Source organism: Haliotis rufescens, unplaced genomic scaffold, assembly GCF_023055435.1.
Source record: "Haliotis rufescens isolate VD_foot unplaced genomic scaffold, xgHalRufe1.0.p SCAF_11, whole genome shotgun sequence".
Taxonomy (NCBI): Eukaryota; Metazoa; Mollusca; class Gastropoda; order Lepetellida; family Haliotidae; genus Haliotis; species Haliotis rufescens.
In genome coordinates this window covers 10,455,483-10,468,747 of record NW_025963791.1, presented here as the reverse complement: position 1 = coordinate 10,468,747, position 13,265 = coordinate 10,455,483, and the positions used below count along the sequence as shown (strand labels likewise).

Genomic DNA, 13,265 nt, shown 5'->3' with positions numbered 1-13,265 from the left:
TTTGAAATGCATGCACATTGTCATAAAGTGCAATAATCCTTAACGCGACGTCAAACCCACCCCCCTCCACCACGCTGTGACGTGTGTGGAGGTAGGCTGTGAGAATGGACACAGGGTGACGCTATCTTCGTACAATGTTAACGGTTGTCTACACTGGGCTGTGTGGCGTGTAATACTAGCTTGAGACACCCGGACCTAATCCAGCACCGACTTCATAAAAAATAACAGAAGACTGACACTGAAGAAATGAGGAATGCTTTTTTGCTGATTAAAATGTAATCTGAACTAAACGCACACCTTACAAGCACTAAACACACTGCACTGAAATCAACGCACTGATGCGCCTCTGTATGCATAGTGAATCTGATATCAGAAAATACTACACAATAGTATATCTCCTATACAGGAGAGATTGACATCATGGGCGGATACAGCGTTTTTGAAAAGGGGGGGGGGGGGGGGGGGGGTGCACATTTAAGATCTATTTATTGTCTTTGGTGGTAATTTATACAGAAATAATGATTTTTTTCGAAATAAAAAGGGGCATCCCCGAGTAACAGGATTTCTGACATTGGCCATTTTCAGTGTAAACGTCCAAATGCAGCTATTTTTATATTGAAATGACATGAAAAAACGAAATCATTTGCCTTCATAGTGAAAGCCTCCTAATGCATTCTATCAAGGAAGAAAATAGAGTGAGCACGAGATAGTTAAATATTTCCATGTTTTAAAAGCACGCACGTGATAGAGGGCCGTCACGAGACACGACCAACAGGGTGATGCAATCACTCATGTACAGGTTTCCTCCACCGCAGAATGACGTGGCGTTATGAATGAAACTATTAGACCAAGCTGGCGCTGAAGTTAGAATCTATGCAGCGTATCTGTTACGGATAGCATTGACTCGAGAGCAAGCGTCGAAGACGGGTGTAGAAGAACAACGGTAAAAAGGCGGTCAGCAGAAATCGGACAAGGAAGTAACAATGGATCCCAGTGTGCAGAAACGAGTACCGGAGATGAGCGGCGTGGTGACGGACAACCCGACAAGCTACCTGAAGACGCTTCTTGGCGACTACAGCGCGTGGAACAAGGAAATACTCTTCCCCGACTTGGATCAGGAATATGGAGAGGTGAGAGATCAGGTTTCTGTATCCTCATGATATACCGTTATACTGCTCTAGAAAATGTCAGTACCATCTGACTTTCTTTAACATTTCATAATCATTATGTATTTTATATGAAAAAGATGTAATCATATTTTGGGTAATGCATGATGTCACGGAGGCCCCTATCATTTTTTAAAACAATTATTATTAATCAAGGCTTATATATTCTATGGTTGAGCAATTTGCATTTCTGAAAGAAACCAGAAACATGCAACGTTATCAAAACAATTACATTATGGAAAGAAACACGGAGTTTAATGATAATGGCTTTATTTACATGACCATTACTCATATTTAAAAATAGATTAATAAATTAACATTTCCACCTTCAAAGGTTCAAGGAAGTCCCCTTGACGTGTCCGGTGCTTCCATGGTTGACAACCAATCAGAAATCGAAAAGACAGGTCACGTGATGCATCCCATCGAATCAGAGAGCAATCCAGACATACATATTGGTGTGAAACAGATTCATTCAGTTACACCTACGAAGGCCACTGAACCAGACAGAACTATCACCATGGACCAAGCCTACATCACCCAGCCTGAAACACTGACTCAGTGCGGAACGGTGGCAAACTACCAAGAGGACAAGGCCACTGATGCTGACCTGGGTGGCATACCTTACACAGAGTTCCTCCCTTTGTTCTCGGAAGCAATGGGGTCACCGGACAGCAACCAAACACAGACTCAGAGGATAATTATTGAAAACCCGGAACAGCTACAAACATCGTCGCAGATTTCATTTACAAATGGCGTTAAAGACGCCCAACCTGCTGCTGACTCCCCTATATACGAAGCTGTTCCGTTGCAACCTGATCTTTCACATGATGACTTGAACCAGTTGCTGCAGTTGATCTTTCAATTTGAACCCGCTTACCAACCGACGCCTACTTCTGGAACGGGCACGTATGTTAGTGTCCCATCTGTTCCTGATGGCACCATAGCGCATACCCTCTCGCCCCTGTCCGGATCTCCAACTGCAGACTCAATGATGGAGTCCGGATCCTCCATCCCGGGATCAACGACGGATCCGTCTATGAACAACACCAGGGCTGAATGGTCTATGGCTGAGTCGGGATCCGCCATCATGGGAACACCGATGGATCCTTTGACCTCCAATTCAAGTGCCGCACATTTGGAAATCGTGGACTTTCTGTCTGCACCCTCGCAGAATTCTGCAGGCACCAGCCTCATTTCCACGCAGACAATGATCGATGTAACTATGGACCTGGCAGATCGAGGCGTCCCATACCAACAGCACACAGCCTCGTCGTCATTCATCGGAGATATCCCGTCGCCGGAACCGGAAACGAACAGCGCCACAGCCACTGCCGCACACGATGTATATACATCTGTCTCAGTTAAAGAGGGACTGAAGTCGAAGATTCAGCTCAAGAGGCTCCAGAGAGGAGAGAAGGAACTGAGGGTTTCCTTCCTCAACAAACCAGCTGGAAAGGTAGGAGAATACTTTACCTGATGTACTATTTTGACATTTCATAAATATTTGTTTTAATGATTATAAAGTATTTCCGATATCTGAAGTCGATAATTTTAATTCTTTCGTTTAGCTGACCGAAGAAGAAAAACAGAAGATTGTTCTCAGAAAGCAAAAGAACAAGGATTCCGCCAACAGGAGCCGATTACACCGCCAGGAGAAGATGAAGCGGCTGATCCAGGTAGTCTTGAATAGTGATGTACATGTACTCCATCACTTGATAATGCTTTCACTGACATGACGTTTTGATTTACAATAAAAACAAATGTTTGTCCCAATAGCGTTGAATTGGGCGAGTGACGGGTTTTCCGTCGCTTTTGACGGTACTTCTGTCAAATCATAGCTGAAAACGACCAAAGTGATGCAGGTCACAGGGGTTTAACACTGGATGAAACTCAGCGGGATGGCTGTGGTGCCGACAAACCAAAGGATCATGGTCGAATATTGGAGTCTGATTCTTCTGGCACGACTAAGAAACGCAACTCTGCGCGGCCTATTGTGGCGCCTTAGACGACTGTGCCACACGTCCCAAAACGTTAATAATAAATAGTGTTATACATTTAATGATGAAATCATTCAAGTACGAGACCAAACTTTACATTTTTTCATATTTCAAACCAACAGGAGAACGCCGAGGCTGAGAAAGAGGTCGAGAAACTGAGGTCAGAGGTCGAGAAGAGCACAAAGGTCAGGGACGTGTTGCAACACTGGTGGGACAGACGCATTTGTCACTTGGCAACGGGCTTCCGGAAACCCCCGAACCAGATGGGAATCAATGACTTGCTGGACGCTTTAGAGAAATACTTGGCTTCGGAAGCCAAGGTCTGAATTCGCAAATATAATTCTGGAAATGACATGTCTGCGCAAACCCAATGCACATACGTTCAAATACGCATGCCCGGAAAGACACGCAACAAACTTGCATGTCACATGGGGCCGGTGTGATGCCCACGCATGAAATGGTGGCAAGTCTTTGATACGTCAGTGAGCATAACGATAACACGAGTTGTCAATACCATATGTACAGCTCAAAAGAGGTACAGGACCACCCAATTCTTTCATATCACTAAAGTTAATCTGTCATGGCATTTTATGGTATGTCATATGAACTATATAGTAATATGAAAAAATCATGTGGCCCTTCACTTCATTTGAGTAGTTTAAAAATGTCGTACATCCGTTGTAGAAGAACAACTCTATTGTTAAGAAAATCTGTTACATAAAATGAGTGATCGATACGTCGGATGACACTGTTTTACATACCTCTTATGCAAGTCTTTAATATATAGCATTAAATACAATAAACTAATTCGAAATTGAATACTTTCAATTCGTATATTTATTTATCAAGATTATAAAATGATCTGAGGTGTCTTTCTAAAACTTCAAGAAATCTAATATTCTGTGGTCTAATAATACCAAATTAGGATGGCAGAAGAGGCGAGTGGCCGGTCACTGGCACATGTAGAAAAGGGGCGGTCGGGTAGCCTAGTGGTTAAATCGTTCGCTTGTCACGCTGAAGACCCGGGTTCGATTCCCGACATGGGTACAATGTGTGAAGCCCATTTCTGGTGTCCCCCGCCGTGACATTGCTGGAATATTGCTAAAAGCGGGGTAAAACCACATGTAGAAAACCTACACTTGGTAGTGTTATCTCAACGGTATGTCTTATTATAGAGGGCAGCGAGACGAGGGCAGGTCAACTGTAATGATCTATATGCTACACAAAAGAAGTTAAGGATCACCAGATTCTTTCATATGACTATAGATAATCTGCAATGCAGTTAAGGACCAACCTTCATATTACTTTAGTTAATCTGTCATGTCATGACAGGTTAACTACAGTAATAGGAATGCGTGAGTATGGCTTTTTAAGCCGTTTTTGGCAATATTCCAGCAATATCACGGCCGGTCAATGATATGAAAGAATCGGGGGGGGGGGGGGGGGGGGGTCCTTAACTTCTTTTGAGTGATATAGCTAATTACGATTGTTTGAGAGAATAAGGAATCCGCAGGAAAAAAATGTTGATCATCCATACATATCATGGAATGTGTTTACACATAACAGTTAGAAGTGTTTCTTTGAAATATAGACACTTGGCTTATCCCATATGTATATGCCGCGTGTCCAGTCAGTAATATATAGCATACATATACTTGCAATATAGCCCAATATAATTTCGTTATTTCTTCTGACCATATATTACTATGTGTATTTATAATAACGTTTTACTGACTGACTTTGTGTATCCTTTAGCGAATAAAATATATTAATTGACAAATATGCTCTTATCATTAGATAAGGGGATGGAATTAGCGCTATAAAACCGGCATTACACACAAGTGCGCGCACACACGCACACGCACACGCACACGCACACAAATACACACACGCACACAAAAACACATGAAAGCATGCACGTCGTAAGATAAGTGCAATAATCTTGTTGAACGCGACGTTAAACCCCATTTCATTTCAACTCACCTACAGATTTCAGAAACTAATGGTTATTTTTATATAACCTCTCCAATATTTAAATTGCCCCGTAATCGTGGCATTAACTAAATATATTTAGTAAACCTACTTTTCTTTTCTTAATCTCAAATTTGAAACATTTACCACTTTGGTGAAACCCATAGCATGGTGCTGACAAACCCAAAAATACAAACGGGGCGAGCCAGGATTCGAACCCACGATCACTTGTTCATTTAGTGTCCAAGAAACGCAAACCTGCGGCTCCTCAGGCGACTTGACCACCCTCACGCCTCTTATGGGCCTGACGTGGCTGTTGCCATAGTAACCGAATGCTGTTTTAAGACGGTCAGATTCACTCATGGGCTAATGTACCTGAACTGACGATTAAGGATGGAAGGGAAATTTACCAAGGGTAACGAGGGACGATTCGCCGTCTATAAACGCGCATGACTGGTCACGTGGTTCCTCATATGACTTTCCGCGTCGACGATATCCGTGACGTTGCTTCCTGTAAACACGTTTGACAGTCCAGGCGAGGTCACAGCGGGGATGAAAACATTATACTGCCCAAACTCACTACGCCGTCTCCTATCCCTGTCTCAAACAGCCGCACCCAATTCATTACCCGTCGTTCATTTCACATTTCACACACACACACACACACACACACACTCACACACATACACACAAACAAACAAACAAACACACACACACACACACACACACACACACATGTTACATGCTAGAAATATTGAGTACGTGCACACAGCGCTATAGGGGGTCTCGATGGTGAACAGACCGTGTTTCTTATACCGCTGATAGCGCTTTCAGTGTTATACAGAACTGTTCTGCTCTGCGTCGGTGACACATGAATGTTGTTCAGTATATAAGGCAGCTATGTTCCGTTTATAAGGGCAATGTTTGCCCGAGACGTCTGCGCTAAGAATAACAGTTTTTGTAGGTCAGCTTTACAACTATAGCGTATTATGTCACTTGGGTTTTCCCCGTCTATTTTTAGAACAATTCGGGCAGGCCCAGAGCTTCAGTTGCCGTTTGTGGTGTGATTGTGATGGACGTGTATTTTCTGACCTGGCGGTATTTATATCGACGTTCACTGATGGATTGAATACGTCGATAGAGAGCATCACATACTGGCAGAAACAGGATAAAACTGTGATAGAGTCGAGTAAATCAATGTTCGCAATTACTCGAATCACAAGAACAATTAGCTATTTCCTTATTGTTTTAATCCGCGAATTCTCATAAGACCAACTTTCTTGAATCTGATTGGTTCAAAATGTCACGTGACTGACAGTGAATGGCTGGCTCACAACATTGGACTGGTTTAACCGTAAAGTCAGAACAGAAAACTTCAGACCGAGTGAGAGACGAACACGGAATCAAATCGTCTCGACATTCCAATAATTCCACAATGGCACTGGAAATACCAAGTCTTAACAGCACCGACCTCAACAACATCATCTACAGCATGTTTAAATACAGGACATGTGGGCAGCAGTACCGGTCCCCAATGACAACGTCAGTTGTACCTGACACCTCTGATGTAAGTACATGGGAGTCTTAATGTTCATATCTCCTCTCTGCGGATAATCGAAATATAGCTAACAGTAATCTCCTGGGAACTTTTACAAATATTCTGGATTAAAAGGCAAACCGTTGTTAATGGTTGTTTATATATCCTATTATTTAATATCATTGCCTTTGTAAATACTCATTTATAATTTACATGTTTCAATATTCAAATATTCGTCGCTGATAAGTGTTTAGAGTTGACGCCCTTTTTCAATTGCTTTAATCATCTACTATGACATTATACTACAGCACTTAACAGACAAGAGTCGTTAATATATTTAAGTGTCTAGTTTTACCATGTTTGTTTACTTATCAATAGATTACATGCAGACATTAATCAATTTGACCTGTCTGTCTCGATAAGATAATTTATTAGGAAATCAAACTCAAGGCTATTTCGGATTGTTCATTTGATATTGTTCCGTCTCAGGCTGCGTTTGTGAAACTAATAATCTATTCATCATACCAGTGGGTCTATACGGACAGTGTACACGTTTAATCCATGTGTTTATTTAAGCACATCTTTTACCCCGTCAGTGTATGAAATATTCGTTAGCTTCACTTTCCGGTTGTTTTTTTATCGAACGTGTTTATTTTATATCAACACATATACAAACATGAATTGGTGTTCAAATTGAGTGGACATTACAAACAAATAGAACAAGGCACCTATTGAGTGTTCCGGATTCCGGAGGTTAATGTTCTTCCGGGTCGAGGCCGAGCTTCCACATTTCGTAAAGGCGGATTTTCATATGACAACTAAATATTTCATTTAAGCCTCTTTAAATCGAAGTCCTGGGAAAAGTTCAGTTCGAGAAATCCGTAGTTCGAGACAAACGGAGTTTGTAAATATTCATACAGACTGTAAAGTTACATCGTGTGAACTGATATATGAGTTGTGAAGTTCGAGTTGGTGATGTTTCACTTCTGATGACTTTCCCTTTCAAATCTAACCATGTTGGGAGGTTCGACTTATCAACTTTGTTAGTGGGCACTCCACACTCAGTGATATTTCGTTGACATGATATCCCGGAAGACATCTAATACATGTCGGGTTATCAATGTTTCGTTTTTGCGAGGTTAGTGAACTCTACATCCAATAATGCCTTGTTGACACGATATCCTGGGGACCAACTTATAGTTATCAATATTTCGAGACAAACAGTACAGCTACTTCGTACTTCGTTTTAAACAACATGTCGGGATAAAAGGAGTATGAGATGTTTGGGTTTAGTCGAATTGCTCGTGACTGAAATTGCACATTAGAGGTAGGTCAGGTATACATGTACAGTAAACTACGGTTATAACGAACAGAAAGGGACCACTAATTGTAGTTCGTAATAACCGTAGTTCGTATATATACAGCATGTATACAACAAATGGCCGGGACTAAAATTTAGTTCCTTATATCGATCATTTCGTAATAAGGGTGTTCGTAATAACTGTAGTTTACTGTATACTGTTAGTCAGTTTCCTGTTTAGGATATTCAGTGTGAACAAAAGCCCATGATTAATTCCCATTTTGTTTTACGACTTCCAGACAGAACTGAGCCCCGAGCCACGCACTCCTCAGTTCTCTTCCAGTTCAGGACTGACATTTCAAGAAAGTAATAGAAACTTTGGCTTCAGTTTTCAAATCTCAAACGCTCAGCCTCCGCAAGGTCTGACACTAAATGCCCAGTCTGTGTCGAAGACAGTCCCAATCTCACTGCCTCAACCTGCTGTCACTCCGACTCAGGCCGCCACAGCGACAAACAATCATCTCCACGCTGGTACATCTGTGTTTGAGGGCCAGAGACAAGTTGTTGTGAACACAGAGACTAAACTCCAGTCTCCGGTTGAAGTGGAGACGAGACCACCTGAGACTCCGGTACAATACGTTCTTCAGTCACCTTCGCCTGTATTCAGAGAGCCGTTGCCTCAACCAACGTACCCAAACAACATACCGACTACAGTGTTTGAATCAGTGCAGACTGGCAAAGAGCATTTCCCTCAAGCGTCTCCTCAAGATTTGCCCAGAGTGCTGGTGACCGGGAAGGACGGAAAGACGGCTTCATTTATCAGATTCCTAAATGACCCCATCCCCTACCCAAATGATATTGAGTGCAAGATGCTGAACATAGAAAGCTACAGGCGGTCACCAGAAGAGGCCAGCCAAGATGGGACAGATGTCCGTTTCGATAACACAGTCGTCGCAGACATTGACGCCATACAAAGAATGGAAGAAGAACCTGTTATAAGACTGGACGAAGAACCTGTTATTGCGGCGCCAGAGAATGACCCAATAACATATCAATCTGTTCAATACATCCAGTACGAACCTGCTTATGCCGAGGGTGTTGGTGTTGATTTCCAAGAAGTGCCAGATGACACCCAAGGTGTCGAACGGGTGGTGTATTATCAGACGATACAATCAGACGATTGTGAGAACGATATGTGTGGTCAAGGTCAGGGAGGCGAGGAGATAATGGAGGTGGCTGCTTACCAGTCGGTGGATGAAACCCAGAACGCAAGTGATGTCCTCACGTACACTGAGTTGACGCCACGCCCGCCGTCCCCTCCCCCTGATCACACCCGGCAGGACGAAACACAGGAACTGCAGGACGACCCGCAGGAACTGCAGGACCCAGAGAACCAGCCGGAAGTCCAGAACGGAGACTCCCAAGAATCAACATCAACAGAGATCTTTACTACGAGGTTCGGTGAGAGGTTCACTAACGCTTCTGATGAGGCGAAACGGGCAGCGATGTCTGCGGTCAAGGAGAATTCCGTTAGACCACTCCTCAAGTTGGAACTAAAGAACAAGATTCAGCTTAAGCGGCTGAAGGAAGGGAAAGGCGAGCTGAAGGTTTCCTTTGAGGACAGACCTATAGGCGAGGTGAGATTTATAGAATAAATAAATAACAGACAGACTTTTTACATTTAATCCATCACAGAATGATTTTGTCATTCAGGACTTTCGGCAGGTGGTTGTGGTGGCTGGTTGACATATATTAGTGCGTGTAGTGGTGTGGGGGTGCAATGGACAGATGTTAGTATAATTTTTCAAAATGGCCCCAGGAATATGCTATTGATCCGATAATGTTGAACCATTTTTTTATTATTTTGTGAGGGGAGATAGTCATTTATGAACTTCCAATCACACTGTGATTCACAATTAAATTTTTTACCACACTAGCCCAGTGCAGAAGAGAAGACGAAAGCTACCACGCGAAAAATGAAGAACCGAGAGAGCGCAGTCAAGAGCCGTAAAAAGCGAGAGGAACATCTCCAGAATCTTCAGAAGGTATGGCTCCTTCACGTAGATATATAAACTTCAAACTACCGTGATATTTCCGTCATTCCTTTAAATCGACCGCATTCCAAAGGTCGTGAATACGTTGAAAATTTCGACCCTTGTAATGTAATGGATGTTCTTGTCACGTGAATTATTTTCTTATAATTTAAATCACACTGGGCCGATGATTGACAAAGATGTTTGAGGTGTGCCAAGTCCTTCTATTAGGGGGCACGGGTAGCCCAGTCGTCTAAGGCGCCGCGATTCGCTGTGCAGAGTTGCGTCCCTTGGGCACGCCAGAACCTATGATTGTGGGGTCGAACCCCGGTTCGCCCCGATTTTGTTTCTTGGTTTGTCAGCACCATACCCGTGCTCGTGGGTTTCACCGTAGTGGTAAACGTCTGAGACCTGCATCACTTCGGGCTTTCCTCCCACATTAAGCTGACACGCCGCGATATAACTGGAATACTGTTAAAACGGCGTTGAACCCAACTCACTCACTCACGTAGATGCTTGTAGCTATTGAGTACGTCACAAACCTCAGAAGTCGGTATTGTAGAATATTTTAATTATGTTTTTTTCTTTGTATAAGTTAGAAATATGCATATTCCTTATTTGTGTTTTAGGAGGTGAAGAATTTGGAGCGTGAGAATAAACAGCTGGCGAGAGAAATTGCGCAGCTGAAGACAAACATGGCGCAAGACCTCCAGGAAATAGCTGAAATTGGATGCAGTTGTGAAATCATAAGGGAAGATGACTCCATCGCAGACTCGGCGAGAGCGGCCCCCGCCAAGTCCCTCCAAGAAGCCATTTGTGATGTCCTCGCCTCGGAACAATTTGAAAACACGTGATAACGTCAAGGTGGATATTGAAATGTCAATCGTTTAAAAAGACTCCCCGAACACGTGAACATGTCAAGGTATTGATGCCGGGCCATGATAACACCAAGGACATAGCATGTGGGGGTCTGGTTATCGGGCCGTGTGGGGACTGAATCGGCGGTTTGGGGGTGTGAGTACTTTGTGATTATGTGAAAACTTTGTGACTATGTGAACACCTTGTGACCATGTGAACACCTTGTGACTACGACTACAGTGTGTGGTAGTGTGACTGCCCATCAGGACACTTTTCGACCGGGTATATGTAAACCCCGTATGCTAGGTAACAAGTGCTGAAAATGACATTGGACACCTTGTGTCTGACACACAAGTGTCCTTTTTAAATGGGGATATGATGTTCCCATTACATCTGGGGGTAGGGTGGCCCAGTCGCTTAAAGCGTTGCGATTCGCTGTGCAGAGTTGCGTCCCTTGGACACGACAGAAACCTATGATTGTGGGTTCGAATCCCGATTCGCCCCGATTATGTTTCTAGGTTTGTCAGCACCATACCCGTGCTCGTGGGTTTCACTGTAGGGGTAAACGTCTGAGACCTGCATCACTTCGGGCTTTCCTTCCACATTAAGCTGACACGCCGCGATATAACTGGAAAACTGTTAAAAGCGGCGATAAACCCAACTCAGTCACTCCCATTACATCTGATGACGAACACCCGGTGTTTTACGTGTACAGAATATGTCACAAAACTCTGTTGGTTATTTATATTGAATATTACTATATCGTGAATAAATTATTTTATGATATTTGAATTTCATTTCTGTTTGAACTATTCATAGAATAGATATATGAGTTAACCTTTACATGTTTGTTTATTTATGTTTGTTGTTTAACGTCGCACTCAGTAATTATCCAGCTATATGACGGTGGTCTGTAAATATCTGAGTCTGGAACAGACAATCCGGTGATTGATTTCATGGGCATCGCTCTACGCGATTGGGATACGATGACATTCATCAACCAAGTCAGCAAGCCTGACTACCCGATGCATATCCGCCTTTTACGGCAAGCATGTGTTGCTGAAGACCTATTCTACCCCGGATCTTCACGGGTCCTCTACATGTAATAATCTCCCATAACATGACGGTTGGTTGTCGGAAATTCACTTTGTTGGTTGTCTCGAACCCCGGATAAATCGAACTTTGTTTCCAATTCCCCACGAGTTCGGCACAACGGGGTTTAACTGTATATCGAGAGCTGTGGGAATCATAGTGGTTGGAGGGCTGACTCGTCAAGCCGACCAGCCGGGTTCGAATCCCCAATTGAGGGCGACGTGTGATGCCATCACAGTAAGCCTGAAATGTTCCTCAAGTCTTTATGTCAAAATTGGAAGGTTCGAGACAAGTAAAACTTCGAGATAACCGAGCTCACAATAACGAAAGTCGATGATGCTTGAATGACTGGAAACGGATATTTTTTGTTCTATGAAAGGAGTCCTATTTTAATGGGAGTCTGGTGTTCTGTTTTTATGTGTGTAGACAACCCATGAAAAATAATTTGAAACAGGTCCCTTTAGTAACGAATATTTTATAATAATTTATTACAACTAGTTGATTTTGTTGAAGGAAACAGTTTATCCCAAGACGAAGGTTGGGTAAGAATGGAAGGAACTGCGCAGTTAAATTGGAGTCATCTGCGGTTAAATGTGTAAAGCTGGTATTCCCAGTCTATTTTTAGACATGACATGGTGGTTTTACCGCGGTGTGTTTATAAATACATTCAGATAATTCACGCTATTGTGCATCTGCAGAAATTGACCCAGTTTAGATAATGTTTATATTTATCAGCGTTACAACACCATAGATGGAGGTATGTAGACATGTAACTAGATTCGGACATAATCATTCGATCGGACTCTTGGTATTACCAGCAGTTTCGACACGAGGGGATTCCCCTTGGCGCGGAGCCAGGTTTTCCGTTGAATTGGGTCATCTGTTGCGTCGTTGGGTGTGGACGAGCAGGTTGCAGTTTTTGTGTAGCTGTGGCAACCACGGTTAACCGACTATCATTTATGAATCAGCTGTGTGACAAGTATAACATCACGTGTGCGGTATAGCGGTTTGGTGTGGGAAATACCAAATACTTTCCGCATCCGGTTCTTTTTTCAAATTTCAAATTACAGGATTAACACAAATTTGAATTTATTTCAAATCTAAATTCGTCAATAAAAGACAAAATACAGGAAAGATGGCGTTATCAAAGTGAATGTGAGCTGGTGTTTAACGTCGCGTTCAAGATTATGGCACATATATATATTATACATATTTATATATATATACAGAGAGAGAGAGAAAGAAAGAGAGAGAGAGACGTGCCTGTGTGTTGCGTACCGTTTGACTTTACATGCATCAACCAAGTCAGCG

The 13,265-nt window shown here is 42.8% G+C and overlaps 2 protein-coding genes across 2 annotated transcripts; both read left to right on the top strand.

The window, feature by feature from the left end:
- Positions 1 to 777: 777 nt before the first annotated feature.
- On the top strand, positions 778 to 3,977 carry LOC124146349. Its single transcript, XM_046516593.2, has 4 exons — positions 778 to 1,130; positions 1,501 to 2,622; positions 2,735 to 2,842; positions 3,286 to 3,977. Exons 1-4 carry the CDS (start codon positions 984 to 986, stop codon positions 3,487 to 3,489), a joined length of 1,581 nt encoding a protein of 526 aa, XP_046372549.1. The 5' UTR covers positions 778 to 983; the 3' UTR covers positions 3,490 to 3,977.
- A 2,132-nt stretch (positions 3,978 to 6,109) lies between these two features.
- Positions 6,110 to 11,648, top strand: LOC124146348. Its single transcript, XM_046516591.2, has 4 exons — positions 6,110 to 6,701; positions 8,271 to 9,608; positions 9,909 to 10,016; positions 10,634 to 11,648. Exons 1-4 carry the CDS (start codon positions 6,456 to 6,458, stop codon positions 10,856 to 10,858), a joined length of 1,917 nt encoding a protein of 638 aa, XP_046372547.2. The 5' UTR covers positions 6,110 to 6,455; the 3' UTR covers positions 10,859 to 11,648.
- Positions 11,649 to 13,265: the final 1,617 nt, after the last annotated feature.

Bases quoted from the DNA above. Each gene is read 5' to 3' on its own strand.
- LOC124146349 (XM_046516593.2), top strand. From the start codon at position 984: ATGGATCCCAGTGTGCAGAAACGAGTACCGGAGATGAGCGGCGTGGTG. The intron at 2,623-2,734 runs GTAGGAGAATAC...TCTTTCGTTTAG, and splicing joins TCAACAAACCAGCTGGAAAG to CTGACCGAAGAAGAAAAACA. The intron at 2,843-3,285 runs GTAGTCTTGAAT...TCAAACCAACAG, and splicing joins AGATGAAGCGGCTGATCCAG to GAGAACGCCGAGGCTGAGAA.
- LOC124146348 (XM_046516591.2), top strand. From the start codon at position 6,456: ATGGCTGGCTCACAACATTGGACTGGTTTAACCGTAAAGTCAGAACAG. The intron at 9,609-9,908 runs GTGAGATTTATA...TTACCACACTAG, and splicing joins AGGACAGACCTATAGGCGAG to CCCAGTGCAGAAGAGAAGAC. The intron at 10,017-10,633 runs GTATGGCTCCTT...TTTGTGTTTTAG, and splicing joins ATCTCCAGAATCTTCAGAAG to GAGGTGAAGAATTTGGAGCG.